General features: G+C 41.9%; 1 protein-coding gene across 2 annotated transcripts in view; it reads right to left on the bottom strand.

The window, feature by feature from the left end:
* Window positions 1-14271, bottom strand: part of Ten-m (teneurin transmembrane protein Ten-m) — a 112554-nt gene extending 98283 nt beyond the window's left edge. For both annotated transcript variants that reach the window (XM_017909126.1, XM_017909125.1), the window contains exon 1: window positions 14209-14271. In XM_017909126.1, the coding sequence (XP_017764615.1) occupies window positions 14209-14245 (37 nt within the window). In that variant the 5' untranslated portion in view covers window positions 14246-14271. The remainder of the gene's footprint in view (window positions 1-14208) is intronic.
* Window positions 14272-16800: the final 2529 nt, after the last annotated feature.

Below are 16800 nucleotides of genomic sequence, written 5' to 3' on the forward strand. Positions count from 1 at the left end.
GCGACAACTCGAGGGGCATGGAGCGCTGAGACACTACTTAACAAAATGGCGAAATTATCGAGGAAAAGAAGTTCTCCTGAGTGTCGTCTGATTGCGTGGCGAGACCTGAGCTTGTTAGAGACACCCACGAGACGGAGTAACATCTTTTTACAATCGAAGAAGACGTCACGTTCGAAGGAACACCAAAAGAACGGAACGGTCCATCTTATCTGGTTCAAGGACCCGAGAGATCGTCTTTCCTCGAGTTTCGAGGAGGTCTCGATAGTCTTGCCGGATTATCCGGAAGCATGTGACCAAAGGTCGGAATCACCGGAGCAAGAAAATGCCGAGGACCGTGTTGCGTGAAATCGCTCGAGTTTCCACGAGATTCAATGAAACGTTTCCTCCATGTATTTGTAGACTGTTTATTACTTCTTTGTTAATGGTGACACGGAAAATTCGAATGACGTGATATTTCAAGTTGATTTCTGAGGTCTCTAAATAATTACAATTGTATTTTTCAATAAGAACTGTCCTCATTGTTCTTGGCTTTAGATTTGACCTTATCATCGAGACAGCTTCTTGAGCAGAATCAAAGTTCATAAATTAAAATTCTTAAAATTTTAATCAAATCGCTACTTTGTAGATAGCAATCCATTCACTGTACTGTACCTCACTGTATTTAAAAATTTCGTATAAATCGAGAGTCCTGTATAACGTAATTATTCCAGTTTGAACTCTAGTGTTTACATTTTATTAGACCTCGACACTGTATATTAATTGAGAATATTTGCAAGATAATCGAACGCGAGCTGGTCTTAATCGATTTTTCCAAAATTTTCACAGAGGACAGTTCCATAATTCATAGGCTAGTTAATTTATGAATTGATATATGATAGGACAGACACGCTCTTGTCCACTTCTACGATCAATTTTTCAAATCACGCGGCCCGCCCATCTTTTTTACACGAACCGGGAATTTAAAACCGGTTGCCGAGGAACGCGGCAGAATGCATCAGCGATTACAAAATAAATCCTGGAGAAAAACCGAACTGACGGGCATCGTAAACACAGTTCCACGGGGACGCTTCGCGAAAATGTTTAATCCAGCGGTGTCCTCAAAAGTTGGATAATTTGTTCCACGAAAGCCGGGAATATCTGTCTGAAAACGCTTTTACCGGGGACACGGTTTTCCACTAATAAAAAACCCTTCTAATTATCGGCCAGCCTGTCCGCTTTAGTTATTTTAATCCATTTAGACTGGCAGAGAAGAGTTGAAGAGAGGGTGGGGGACAGAGGGACAGAGGACGTAAAGTCGGCAAACCTGAGCGAAAAAGGGGTAGAGGGATGAAGAAGAAGCGAAGGCCGCTAGAACAGAGCTAGAGACAGGGGTGGGGAACGTATTTTAAAATTTCCAGATTCCCGAGACGTCGAAGTTGCCGGAAAAACCAGATCCCGGCGCTAATATCCTCTCATGTTTGCCGCCGACGACGAGCAATTTCGTTCGTGCAGGTTTCTCCAACAGCGGGTCTAGCTTGGATAGTTAACCGAACGCGAAGGAACAGCCAGACCAACCCCGAGAGCCACGATCGCGACGTCCACTCGCCCCGTTATTGGATCCTTATTTCACCGCAGACTTTACCCACTCGACGACGAAATATGCTCGTATCAGCACGCACGGGTCTCCGCTTATTGACTGCCCTGTCCTCTTTCTTCTCCTTCTTCTTGCCCGCGAAAGAACGACCCCCGTGCTCGCAAGCAGGGAGAAGATCGTAATACGTTTAGGTGGCGGCACCGTGGTGTTCACCCTGCCAGACAAAATGAGAAAAACCCCTGTATGCCTTATTCAACCGGGGCCAGGCCATCTCCAACGGAGTAAGCACTTTTCCTCGTGGTTCGCCACGCGCGATGACGAAATGAAAAGCGTTTTTCTTTCGATTCCGACCATCCTATCGGGCTTCTAAAGTGCCAATAAAAGGGAATCGTTGCCACGGTAATAATAATGATCGTGTACTGTAACGTCGTGCCGTCGAGAATGGGGCAATAACCTGGCGATCATGGCACACCGTTCGTCTTTACGCCTGCGGATCGTGTTTTATTTTCAAACCCGAAGCGTCCAGTGTACGTCCTTTGTGCACGGTTTCGATGCTTTAAGAGGGTGTACACGGTTTTAGTATCGTTTTCCGTTCCACGGCGTTCGATCGGTCAGATTAACAGCGATCGTTGTACTACTCGAAAATGAGGTGAGCCTGTGGGGTGGTCGAGGATGTAACAGATGCACACGCAGTCAACCCTTTCGGGGTGAGTATAGGCTCCCCGTTCGTTTATCGCTACGCGTGACTTTGTTTCCAACAATGGCGTTGTGATGGAAATGTTAAAACGTTTTATTGTAACGGGCTGATGTTATTCAGAGCTCCCACTGAAATATGTTTTATGGACAGTTTTGGATATGATTAAACGACTCGAAATGTTCGGATTGAAACGCGAACGTACACGAAGCCGCAATCATAACGATACAAGTGCTCGTGTACATGAATATGAATATGAAAATAATGAAAAATAGAAACTCCGAGGAAGGAGAGAAAATTTACACGACTATTGCGAAAGATAAAACAAAGGAATTCAAACGTGAAAAAGGAGTAATAAAAATTCGAAAATCGATAGGTGAAGACAGTTCGCGCGAATGGATGGTTCGGACTGATTTACAATTCCATTTCTACCAATTTTATACGATTCTGAAAATCACCTATCTAGCTGTCTAGAAGGAGATCCGAGCACCATAAATGGAGAAGACCCGACGTATGTAAATCACCGGTTATCGAATAGCTTCAACGACTCGAAGGAGAGGACCGATCCGTTGCGTTTCAAATTCGAGAGCTAGATATCATTATCGAGAGGACCCATTCGATGATTCCTTTCGAGCCTATCAGGACTCGTCAAAAGCAGTCGAGGAGAGGTCGGGATGGAAAGGGTGTTGGATAGGATGACTCTTCAACTAGGAATTTCGAAGGGTGTCTAATTGCTTCGAAAGTTGTCACGCGGCGTTGATCTCGATGCTCAGCTGGAGCTTAGTATGATTAATGGAGCCGTACGAAAAAATAAAAAGGGAACATACACCTCTAATGCGTTTCGTGGATGACCCACGAGGGCCCACTGTGTGTCACGTAACCGCCTTCCAGAGATGGAAAAAATTCAATATGCCTGAAAACACAACGATCGTTAGAGACCCCTTTGTGCTGACAGAGCCTCTCTTTCAGCTTCGGTATTAATTATGAATTACGACGTGTTTGGGGAAACACGAATTTTGAATACCAAATAAGGTGCACAATTTACACGTTAATACGGCTAATTATAACGATGACGGTAAAATAGATAGTTAGTAACTGCATTCATGTTATGGGTAGCAATATTTTGGAGAGAAAGTTTCAAAGCTACCCTCGATTCATTGGCAGGCTAACAAAATTAAGGTGTCTTTTGTTATTCCTTGCTTCGATTAACATACCATTAAATTATCTCCGCTTTGTTACCTATTCTTCGTTGAATTCTTCCAAGTGGAAAATTACTGCAATTACTTCTCATGATAGATTCCAAGATTAAATAGCTCTTATTGTTTCGATAGTTTGGTTATTATTATTAGCTTTCCTGTTTATTCCGATCAACGTACATTCAAGGTATGTATCCTCTTCCTCACTTATCGTTCATTGAATTCTTCGAAATGGAAAATTATTTCTCTCACTGTTATATTGATTAGAAAATTACGAAGTGCTCGAAGACACGACAAGTGCAGTGAAATGTTAGAAAAGATATAGCAAATTGTGTACTAAATCATTGATTCTGTAATGATGTCCACTGTTTAGACATCGATATTGATATTATTCGAAGTTGATAATTTATATAGAAGGAATACGAATTCGATATTGAACTTTGATCGATGATCATTCTGTTTTGTTTGTAAACTATACAGACGAATAATGACAATAACATAGTGTATTATACTAATATAAAATAGATCGAAACATCCTAATTCCAAAGAGAAAACGTATTAACTGCTGGATGGAAGAATGGAATCTTTCCGCGCCAAGTCGAATTTCCAACGAACTGCACGATAATAGCAGCGAACTCGACATTAAAAGACTTCCGGTGAAATGGTCGAAGCTACTCGCGAGAATATAATCACGATGTTTCTTTGCGAAACTGGATCACTTAGGAACGATTATCCAAATCTTCGTCTCAATTGCGGAGCACTTGACTGGCTGCTAATTTTCGAGGTAGTTTCCTAAAGAAACGACGCTCCTTTCCTAATTTTACGATACTTGCTCCATTCTCATAGCCGAGCTGCCAGTTTCTAAACGACTCATTCGTCGTGTCCTAAAATAAGCAGTTCCCTGTAACTTCCGACAAGCAGCCGCAGCCGAGAAAAATGGAAAGGAAAAATGAGAGAAGGCGGGAAAAAGGTAAAAAAGAAGGAAGAAAAGACAGGAGATGTTACGGTTTCGTCTGCGCAAACTCGGTCACCGGAAGCACTCGTCGGCGTTTCTCCGATTACCCGGGAGACCGATGGCGAGGGTCTACGAATTCACCACGCACCGGTGCGTCGCAATGGACATCCTCGCGCAGCGAAGAGACGACACGGTGTAACTCGTCACCGTGGCTCGTACAAAGCTGCCAGGACGAAGAATGCCCTTCGAGAGGGGAACACACTTTTAAACCGTGCGTGTTTGAATAAGTGTCCCTCTAATTCCTTCGAGCACCGCGACGACGCCGAAAGTCAACGGTATGACAAACACGTTTGCGTGATGCTCGCGTGGAAGTAGCATCCGGTTCGAGCGTAACAGATGTCCCCACGAACCAAAAGTCCGATTAGTCCCGCTGAACACGCCGATTAGGCGCGTAAGAGCCATCCTTCCGACTCGTTATGCAGGCGGCCGAGAGAAGATCTACGAGTGGAAGTTCGGTCAGTAAATCTCGATCACGTTGTAGATGAAAGACGTTAGACGCGAACGATGTGTGGTCGTAGTGTGATTCTGGTATTAAGTAGGCTTGATGGGGAAATAAATTCTGTCGAGCCGTTGCGGAGAAAATAAATTTTATTACTTGCTGGATCTTGGTGTGGAGGTCCAGATGGTTCTTATTATGTGATCAATCGAGGTATGATATACACTTACTGACAAGACGTAATTGTATGGTAATTTAGGTATATTCTCTGTCTTGTACGATACACAGGTTGAAACTAAAAATGGCATAATAAAATAACATGCCATACATCGGTAAACAAGCAGTTGTTTCTCGAACACGTGCAAGGAGCACAATTAAATTGAATCGAAGAAATATGTAGATACAAATGTATTTAGCAAATTTATATAAGAACTGTTCAATGACAGCAGGGCCTATCAGACAAAATAGCGTTTCAAGGAAATTTTCTTTAAACTCGTATAAAGTCGAATTGCTGTATTGCTTTGATATTGAAACGAAGTTTGGATGCCATGTTTTAAAAGGAATGAGACCCCTCATGCATCGAATAGTTTTGCAAAATTCTAAAGGAGGATTATATAATTATAGTGCTATACTATAATATAACATTATCGTTATATCGATTATTAACTCTAGAATTATTAAAAATAACGAGTAGCTAGATATATTATACGTAAATGAAGATAATTGTAGTGGTATAAGGAAAACGAATAACTAGAAACAATGATATTTCGATTCGAACAAAAGTAAGCACAAATTTTGTCAAAAGCAATTTACACTTTCTCAGAAATTCTGAAATGAGTTATTTTAACCCCTCTGATAGTTCTAGTGTTAATGTTAATTAGGCTCGATTATATCTCACAGTCAGATCACAGCACTTAGAATGTCCAATTTAAAAACGAGTTATTTCAGAGTCAATCAATTTTGCACAAGTTTAAATTTGTAGACACGTTTTAATAATTCAGTAGTTCGATCGAGAAGAAGGGACGATGTACAAATAAATTTATTTGTTACATAATAGAGGTCGCGATTAGTGCACTCGAGAGGTGCCTTTCAGTCACCATTTGATAAAATTTCCAAGCTCCATATTAATTGATATATCAAATTAAAAATAATATAACAGTGTACGAGGTATAGAAATTAAATAATTCTGCCTGTTAGTTGTTATACGATTTCTTATTTACAGCTCAAAAAATATCATCAGCCTTATAGCAGAAAATTTTTCAACTCGTACCCTTCTTTAGCCAAAAAATCGTCGAGCGCAAAGGGTTAATACCCAAGTTCCACGTAAGACAGCAAAAGTAAATGTTTCATCCCACCTAATACGCCAATACATAAAGTTCATATTAGCTTATTACTTCGAGGAACGTAATACTCTCGAAATTAATTTAAACCCAGTATTCCAACCACGTAACTTCAATTCAGTGACCCCAATATCACAAATCTCGATCAAATGGCCGAAAGTACAGATTCGTTCGAAACACTTGCCACCCCTCTTCCTCTCCCTCCATTATCTCTCACGCATTTCTTTCCCTCTTTCTGCTCGCTCCATTTACACGACACCCTCCGATACCTCGTCGCTCGATAAAGAAGCCAGTTCACCTCCGGTCAAACTGCCAGCGGCCACGGGTCTGAACCACCCCTAAATTCGCGCGCTCCTCGATCGCGAGGAGGAGACGGCGAGGAAGCGAGCGGAAGAAACGGGGAGAAGAACGCGTTAATAGCAAGCCGAGTGATAGACAGCGGCGCGCGGAATACGAAATTCACGGTGCAACCCCCGTCGTCGAAACTGGATCGGATTACCACCCTTCTGGAGCGCATCGGGCCGACCGATGCCAGGCATTCGTTCGGTATTCGCAGTGGGTGTTTGCGTGATTCCACGGACCAAAACAGACGCGGGCCGCGCCTCTGCTATGCCGTACGCGTGACGAAGATTTCACCGGCTCTACGCATACTCAGACGATCGTACGCGCGCGAATGCTAGGGTGGTCCTTAAAGCCCTCTCGTGCGCCTGCAACCCCCATCAACCGCGCAAAACACCGAGCATTAACGCACACGTACGCGGGCCACAATGATATCCGAATATGCTAAGGGAATAGGGCGGATTCCGATAAAGATTCCCGATGCACGCTAGCAGACAGTATTCAGGGATATTGCCAGGAGTGCTTTAAACGGTGTTAACGATGCGTGGTATTTTTCTTATTAGCGGGCATCCGGATGAGACTCTACGCGCAGCGCTTGGTAATTAATAATTCGCCACTGGATTTTCCATGCTTTTTCATGGCCGTTCGTGTTTTCAGTCATCATTCAGTGGCGTGAATGAACGGAGCATGACCGACAGAGAGGAGTTTTTAGCTTCTGATCGAGTGCAGTTCTGATAGCGAGTATGGGAAGCATAAAGGTATATCGGTGGAACTTGGTGTTTAAATAGAATTGTTAATTGTTATTCAATCTGCTAGCGATTATCGGGGTAATACGTGCCAGGATAACTTCTTGCATGTCTAATGGAATGCTCTCCAGCAGTGCTATTGGAATAGCTCACGTCCAAATTCAATTATAGCCCCTATTATTATATTATTCTGTTCATTTCTAAAAGAAACCGTCAGTTAAATTATTTCTCAATTTGAAAAATTCAGATATAATTTCTTCTCTATCTTCTCCGTATTAAATTTAGAATAAACTGGTAGAGATTTAGATATCCACTTTGCGGAGGATAAACCCGTGGTATAGTACATTGTTATATATAATAAGCAGCGATAAATCATTCGGTATCATAGCAGAGCTCTCTCCAGAGGTCAAGAGTCGGATTGCAGAGTTGAGAGAGGCTTTCGGTGAAGTGAGAAATCCAAGGAAAGATTCCTGTTTTGAGTACAGGGCGCAAATGATCGATGGCAGCATCGATTGGTATCAGGGGGTAGTATGATACTCCGGGGACGTAACACGGTCGCACTTCGAGAAATTGCTAATCCCCACGATTCACCCTTCGGATACACCGTCACGGTGTTGCTTTCTCGCCGTTTGCCATACTTTCCTACGTGACAGGAATTTTCTTCACCCTAAGCGACCATTTTTGAATAACAATCCACCATACTTTATCCGAGATTACATTAGTCTAATTTATTTCATTAATTAATTTCGTACCTAAAAGTATAATATATTCTTGATATATCCTCATAAAGTAAGAGAAATTATTAACAAAAAATTTCCCATTGTTCTCCAGTGGAAATATTATTTAAAAAAGTGTTCTTGAATTCTTTCAATGTCACAGATTATTACATTAATCAGCAAAGGGAATTAACTTTCATAATCTTCTTCATCCCTTCTCATCTCCTTTACAAAAGCATCCTCATTAGTATTGTATGGATATCTATTCAATTTTTCCCTCGTGAAAGTTGCATGGGGTTAATGTAAATGAACTTCAAATTTTTCGGATTACTCTGTCTCATTATCGTCAAAGAGCCTGGCAGTTGATTATATTCGAAGAAAATCGTATTCATCCCTATTTAACAATGCTTTTAAACAAGGTCTTTGTACGCATGGGATAACCTGTTCAGAAGGTTGGAACTGTTTGTCCTTCGTGTTAACGAACACCGATTAACTTAGTCATTAGCCCAGAGAACCTACCCTTTTAAGTGGTTTTCGGCCTACCGATGCTAACAGGATATAAAATTCCTTCAAGATAACCCCTCTAAAGCGCTAATTGCGTTCAGTGCAGCTCAACGTTTGCGATTAGACAACAACCGAAGCTGTCAATGGGACAGAGTGACATAAAAGCGATAGGGGTTCGGGGAAAAAGGTGAAGAAAGTCGGTAGAAATTTTCGAACAATTTCTTCCAAGTTCCTATCCGTGAAAATATACGAGATAAAGAAAATAACACTGTCCTTCGTGTGCTGAAAATATCATCTCTGCCCTCATATTTCGTGACAGAGGATATTTTCTAGACCAGGCTGGACATCAGAAGCCAGGGAGAGTTCGTCTTCACACTTTTCTCAGTCACAGCTGGAATTGTTTGCGTTAAGAAGTGTCGTGTTCCCTCGTGGTCCATCTGGACGTCGGGTCAGGGATCATGCTTCGAGTCCACAGGATGTACAACCCGTACGTGACCCACGTACAAACCGAAACATACGATATTTTGTTTCCTTTAGGCAGCTTTGTGCTTCTAATATACCGCTTCCTTATGGCGAGTTTAAATAACACGTTTAAACAGGCCCTCCCGTAGCGAATACGATATTCGGGGTAATAAAATTAGTTATATACCTGAAGACTTAATTGGTACCAATGAATAAATAGGGGAGAGCGACGTGACAAATAGCATCGTATACCAAATCTGTCAAAATTTTTCCTCAACATATAGAACATTATCGATTAGGGAAGATGAAGAACTAAGGAAGCCATAATTTCTAGATACACGTTATTCATATTATCATCTTACAATACAATAATATCGAATTTCCACATTTTTAATTCAATCAAGAGAACTGTAATCAGTTCTGATATCGTCTTTCGAGGACCAAATAAACCCCCCAAAGTCTGCACAGGTATATCTCAAACATAAATTCCTCATTTACAAGCCAGTCTTCAAGAAATGAGAAAGTTAACGAGAAAATGTCAGAAATAATATCGGTGATATCCATAACCTAGAAGCAAAGTATTTTGCCCAGAAATTTTTTCTCTTCCCTTCATTAATTATCCCCCACATTTCTAATGCATCTTAATCGAAGCATCCACTCTGGTACACCTTCTCAGCCAGATCCTGTAACGTAACACTTACTGACTACAGCGATAAAGCTCGATGCGAATTCTTCGCCAAATGAATTATTAAACCGTTCCAAGGAATCGTTGGCGCAACATGGCGTGCAGCTTCTTCCGGCTCTCCAGAAATGGCACTATTCGTTATCGAGCACCGACGAATGGAGCATCCGCAAAAGCGCATGGATTTTCCCTTATTTCGTGGAGGAACGTGCCGAGTGTTACCAGATTTCATCTGGTCGGATTCAAGTCGCGCTATCGCCGATCCATCTGTTCCGAGATCTGTCCCCGATTGTTCTCCGTCACGTAGCGTCCTGCCGTTTTCCAGTCAGCCTTCTTTCGGCCACCGAAGAACGGCACGTGGTACACACGCCTCGCGACAGCGTTACGATTTTGGCCCATAGACGAGAGACCTTAGGACCATCTTGTTCCTCCTTACGTGCACGGATTTCCGCCTGGCAGGGCACAGGTTGAGCGAGGACGAAGGACGATCCTTGGCAATATTCGGTACACGACTCGGTGTCTGTTGCGCACGTTGCGTTCGCCACCCAGAGCGAAACGATACGCGGCAATCTTGCCAGGTATTGTCCTCGCGAAGGGATTTGCATTTAAAACCTAAACAGTCCTGACGGGGTGCCTGTAGGCAGGACAATAGACGTTCGGCCCTCCTGGACGCCAGACGCGGTGTCCCCTGCTGGGTGGGTATTTTTTTTTACCACCGCCCCACAGAAGGGATATCTCTTAGCGTCCGAGCAGAAAAAGGGACTCTCCTTTTCGGTTAGCATGTTTTTCGAGTACGGCTTGACTGCAATCCTAATTTCTTGGTAGACACAATTAGCCCCTTTTAGGCCTCTTCGTGTCATACCGTAGGTCCTGGGGTAAACGGCTGCGTCAGAGACTCGTCTATCCTTTCTGTCTATCCTCGTCCGACTATCTCTCTATCTCTCTCCTTGTCTGTTTACCTGGACTACGGAAAATTGGAAAAACAAACAAGCCGGCTAGTCCACGACGACGCGACGAGGAGACGAGACGAGGTCTACGAGCTGAACACGAGGATCGTGGATGGGAAATTGAGTCGTTAGGAGACCTATAGGCCGAGCCAGCCTCGGACCTCGTAATTTTAGATACCTCAAGGGGCTATTCGGAAGCGAGCAACGGTTGATTGGTCTGTGACGAGACCACCCTGTTAGTTGTTGGAAAATAGCGTTAGCTTTCATTCCGCCTTAACGAAGAGAACCGCGATAATTCGCTGGAAAGCTTCGACGCCAGAGAGATGTGATTATCACCTTCGCTCGGTCGTGCAATGCGAAACCCGTTCGTAAGTCGCGTGTCGTTTATCCTCGAATAACTCGGGAATTTCTGCGCGTAATCTAAAGGATCGTTGAACCTTTTAGATCAAGCTAAATTGTGTATACGATATTTATACGCTTTATTTCACTCGAGTATGGGAATATTTAATACATCGTCATTAATAGATTAATTAATACATTATCATTAATCCTTTGCGGTCGAGTGTCGGCAAATAGCCGCCCAATTCTGTTTACAGCTACGCAGACGTATTATGAAGCAACTCGCGGATGTTTGTCTTTCCCAGTGATAAGATACGCGTGATTATAGCATACTAAACAAATAACCGGTGAGAAAGTCAGAAGAAACACGATACAACAAAATTAATGCATTTGCAATTTGTACATCGCTTGGTGGATCAATTAGTCGAAGATTTTCGTGACGCTAATCCCAAAAATCCTTCAACTTCTGAAACCGTCGAAAGCTGAACGGACTTTTATATATTATTCAGTGGATCAATTAGTCGAAGATTTTCGTGACGCTAATCCCAAAAATCCTTCAACTTCTGAAACCGTCGAAAGCTGAACGGACTTTTATATATTATTCCGTGAGATGACACAGGAAGAAGCAAAGACTGCGTGGTATGTTCCAATCGGAAAATCAAAGGTGGAAGAAGAGAAACGATGTACTTGCTATGTATTATCGCAATCCTGTGACACGATTGCAAGTGAAATTAACGGAAGAAGGCAAGCAAAGGACCTAGAATCCAGCCGAGGAATCTCTATAGAAAAACGAAAGGCATCCGTCACCAGAAATGGCCAAACGCCAGGGCAGGCCAGGACAATTATAACCCAAGTCGAGAGTAAACAATCGTGGAGACTAAGTGGCCGGAAAAATGGTTCTCCGTGAGTCACGAAGCGTTAGGTGGTGTGGTTGAATGGGCTAGGGCATTCGTGGCGACGCCATTTTCGCTCGGTTGGCAGAAAATTGCTTGAATAAACAGCCGGAGTAAGACAAGACATCGGACTATCCTGACAGTCCAGGTGATCGTCGTTCGGATAAACGCGAGACGGCTGCACAAACAGCTTCGTTCTCGGTTTAACGCAGCGATACGCTTGCCTGGAATCGTCGATCGAGGGCAGGTAAAATTCTGGGCCAGATTTAAAGAGGCTTTGCCCGTTTAGCCTACAATGGCTTGTTGCGGAAGTGCTAGCTCGATTGTATTCCATGCTCGATGTCCTCGAAAGTGGACTCTATCCGCCTTTCAAGCATCCGGTAGAATAATATTGCGAAAACGGCCCTGCTCCGGGAGCCACGTGGATCAAGAGAGCTTCTTATAATCCAGTCTTTCCACTGGGACACGCCTGTTCATCGAAAATATTTTTCCTACAGGAAAAAAGCAAGATCTCTTGTGTCGCGAGTTGTTTTTGGGTACTTGCATTGTGACGAATCTTAGGTGGGCTTCTTCCTTTAGCCGAGGAAACTCAGTTACATTAGGCTTATTATATCACCGACAATGGTACCTTCTTCGGTAGCAACAGAGAAAAATAATCCTACATATTTTTAAAGACAGGTATATCTGATAAAATTTGTCTTCGGTGATCGTCTCGAGCTTCTTTGACAAATTCCTGAATAGAAAGAATCTGTAGAAAATGAATTTTGACTCGAGGACACTTCGTTTTACTTCCAACAGACATGTCCACCTCACTCCTAACGAAATAGGCTCTGCTTCAAATTTTCTTAATTATACTGTAAAATAGACTTTGCTCCTAATCGAATGGTCAAGAGATAAGATTTATCACGAGCTCCCCTTCCGAAATTCACGAATACGTTCAGCTAATAACCTTGGTCCCAAACGACTCGGAATCGCTCAAACTATAACAAATTGCTTCCAAGAAGAGAATCAGCTCGAAGGAAGGATACTCGCTGCCGCGTCAAATAATGGTTCACGCCAATTAAAAGAACATTAGACCGTGATCCGTGAATTCTGATGTTCCCTGGGGAACCGTAAAAGAAATCGAAGCTAGGAAAGGGCTGGAGTCGTAACTAGTCCGTCATTAAAGCGACCACATGCCGTGGGAGTCGAAACTCCTTTATGCGAACTTTGGAAAACCATGGGTGTTTAAGCGACTCGTAAACAAACACGGGAACCAGATGATCACGCGAGGATGGTCCTCGAGGAATCCGGTGCAGATGTCGGGAGACAGGTTGATGTTGCGCTATAGAGATCAGCCCTATTCTCGACGTCTTCCGTATGTCGGAGGATCAAGATTGGACTCTAAAGATTTTCTAAAATATTTGTTAGTTTCTTTTTCCAGCTTTTTTATAATGAATTTGATGAAGTTGGATGTTAACATATCGGTGGCAGAATTATGCTATTTCTCCTTATTTTATCGTACAGGATATTTTTCAATATATATATCATATTGTTCATTGTATGTACATATATCTCATGGGTTATCACTGTGTGATTATTCGGTTTGTATCATAGTGTGACAGTGTTCTTTGGGACTGCTTTGAGAGTGATAGTAAGTGACAGAATTTAAATTTCAAAAAAAGAATTCTCCATATAAATAGAATAATATAATGAACAGCAAAATGTATTTTTTCAGTTGATTTAATTTTAAAATTATCGAATTCTACAAATTTTGCAATTTCGAGGGATCAATTGATATTTTAATATATCATTGTTCTTTATGTTACATTTATACGAACTTTTGAAAACTCCTGGTCGAGTGTACAAAATAGGGGTTACGTATTATATATAGATTATCGTACGAACTTTTTAATTCCATACTCGAGTTTTATAGCGAGAAACTTGGAGTTCGAAAGACGTATCGATTCCGCTCTAATGTCTATAATATTTACGCCCGATCTATGATATATTGCGAAAGTGAGAGAACGGATCGAGTTTTATTCACCATCCGAGTGTAAAATGCTAAGCGAGGCGGAGCAAACTTCTGATAATATTCTTCGTCGAACGTTAAGGGTGCATACTAAATTTCTTTAAATCTCTAACTCTATCGTAACTTTCGCGTTCTCGATACACGTAGAGAATACAATTTTCACACCTCATTAAATGTTCACCTCGAATTCTTATATACAGAAAACAAAGCCGAGTAAATGGTTGAATATAGAACATAGAGAGTTCAAAAAGGTATAAAAATATAGGAAAAAAAGAAGAGGCACGTAAACGTATAAAATCTTTCAAATTTACTTACACGACGTCTCGTCCGTGTCTGTATTAGTGGAGCGCATCAGTGTGCATCGTATGTTAAAATCGAGTGTACGTACCTGGAATAAAAGAAATTCATTCGTTAGGAGGATCACTTCCATCGTGGCATATATTACCATGTTTTTAATTTTAACAGCGCACAATATAAACAACGACTAACGTATGTGTAAAACTTTGAATTACATACATAATTCGTGAGTCAGTTGTTCGACAAACATAATACAGTACAAAAATTGGGAAAAATGTTTTTCAACGTACACGAGTCCATACAACACATCGTTAGTATTTCAGTTCAGTTATAACAGAGGAACCAAATTTTTAATTAACACTAGGTTCGCGGGAACGCGTCATTTTGACGTATTCCAAATTTCACGAGGAAAATTGCAGAAACCGTTTACACTTAAACAAAAATAAGCCCTGCGAGTATTACAAATTTTATATAAATATACAGGGTGGATTGAAATCGTAGTACAACCTAGCAAGCTGTAATTCTACGTGGAAACATAAATCGTGGAAAAGAAGAATAAAATTTTTTCATTCGAAGCTTCGTAGCCGAGAAAATCGACTTTGAATATTCAGCGAGTACGCGTGCACATAACTATGTTAGGTGTATGGACCCGTTGAATGTTCAAAGTCGATTTTCTCGACAATGAAGTTTCAAGCGAAAAAATTTTATTCTTCACCCTTTGCTCGGTTGTACTACGAATTCCAGTCCACCCTGTATATCTCATAGTTTCCTTTATAAGTTAATAGTGCATATTTCAGTTGCTTTTTAGGCTGTTCCTTGAAAGAAAGTGTTTGATTTCGTTTACATTCGAATAGGTACACAAGAAACGTTCGTAAACCTAGAGCTAAGGAGGATATCTTTACTGCACTTTGAATTCCAATTCTCTTTCTTAAGAAACTTTTCTTCGTTGATAATAGAGAACGTTAAGAAATATTTTCTCCATGCATCTTAAATTTTAATCCCACACGCGCCGGACTGAAAATTTCAAATCCAAACTAAACCGAATACTTGACGACTACCCAACATCTCCAGTTTCCTCGTTATCGATAGACCCGAGTCACGAGTATGTCCGCCAAATCCCCACTCAGTAGCACGAAAAAATGGCTGTTAAGCTTAAGTGTATTTAAGAGGCAATGCGTGTTCGGGAGAGAAACTTTAAACTTTCCTCTCTGGAATCGATGACTAGGTCTAACCCTCCGCTGTCACCATCAATCTTTAGGGTTGGCGATTTTGCCGCGGCGTAGGGTGACAGAGGTTCCCGTTGCCACGGTTCCACCCCCATGGCGCTGCTCTAGGTGGCCCCCGAAACTCGCAAGGTGTCCGATGAACGAGCCTCTGACTCATAAGCCGCGAGTCAACCCGACACGCCTCAGATTAAAACGCAACCCCTTGGCGATGTTAATTCGTGTCTGCTTCACCCACCCCATCCACCATCCCTGATCCAGGTTCCACCCTCCTCTGCGTGTTGCACTTTGCGAATAACCACAACGACGCGACAAAAAATCCAGACGAACGCGCGTTCTCCCGCGGGACAGCCGGGACTAGCGCGTGAAAAAGGGGTGGCTTTTTCATTTTGCGGTAAGAGGTTCCTTCTCTACCGCGGCGGAATGAAAGCGGCGCAAGCGGCGCGTTAAATATTCCGATGGCCCTGGGAGGAAGGCACTGGCGACGCTTTAAGGAAATATGCATCGCAAAATGAATCTTCCAGCCGAGATTTTGACCCTGATTTTGATTTCTCCTTTATCTACAGGTAAGACAACTCTTTAGTATACGGGGGATAAAAATAGCGTGAAATGAAAGAATACAAAATTCGAGGATGCAAATTAGAATCAGTGATAGGGAAAATCATAGGACGGTAAGCAAGACGAAGAGTATAGCATCGAGTGGTAATCCTCAGTCGCCATTTAATTAAATTTTGAAGATATTAATCCATCTATCAAATTTAAGATAACTCAACAGCGTGCGAGGTATTGGAATCGAATAATTCCACCTATTAATTATTACACGATTTCTTATTCACGATTCCAAGAAATATCTTCAGCTTTATAACAAGAAATCTTTGACTTTCTATTCTTCCCTAGTCAAAAGATCGTCGAGTGCAAAGGGTGTCTTTGGAAATAATCCGAAAAACAGTCTACTGATTTTGGGAAAGAATGTTACTATGATCTCTCCATTGAGATTGTTTAGGTTATCAGAAGTAGGTTCATGGAAGTATACGGTGCTTTGACCGAGTGTTAAGGGCATTTAGGCTTTTGAGAATTTTACGTCACTCATTTGTACGGTAAAATGTTGCCAAGGGAAAAAGAATCACAGTGTGACAGCTGACAGTTCAGGGTTATTAAAAATAGAGCGTTACGCTAAAGAACAACGCGTCTTCATTGTTGAGCAATATTTACAATTCTTAATTAAAAGCCTGTGTTTTCTATCAAAATCACTTGCTGCGAGAATTTCGAGATACCCTATATATACCACATACTACAAAAAAGCTCGTCTATTTTACAGCAGATGAATTCAGGTTGCTATTTTCCAGCAACGAAAAAATCCTCCTACCAGGGGAGTTGAAATACGGCT

Source organism: Eufriesea mexicana, unplaced genomic scaffold (assembly GCF_001483705.2).
Source record: "Eufriesea mexicana isolate 0111107269 unplaced genomic scaffold, ASM148370v2 scaffold15025, whole genome shotgun sequence".
Taxonomy (NCBI): Eukaryota; Metazoa; Arthropoda; class Insecta; order Hymenoptera; family Apidae; genus Eufriesea; species Eufriesea mexicana.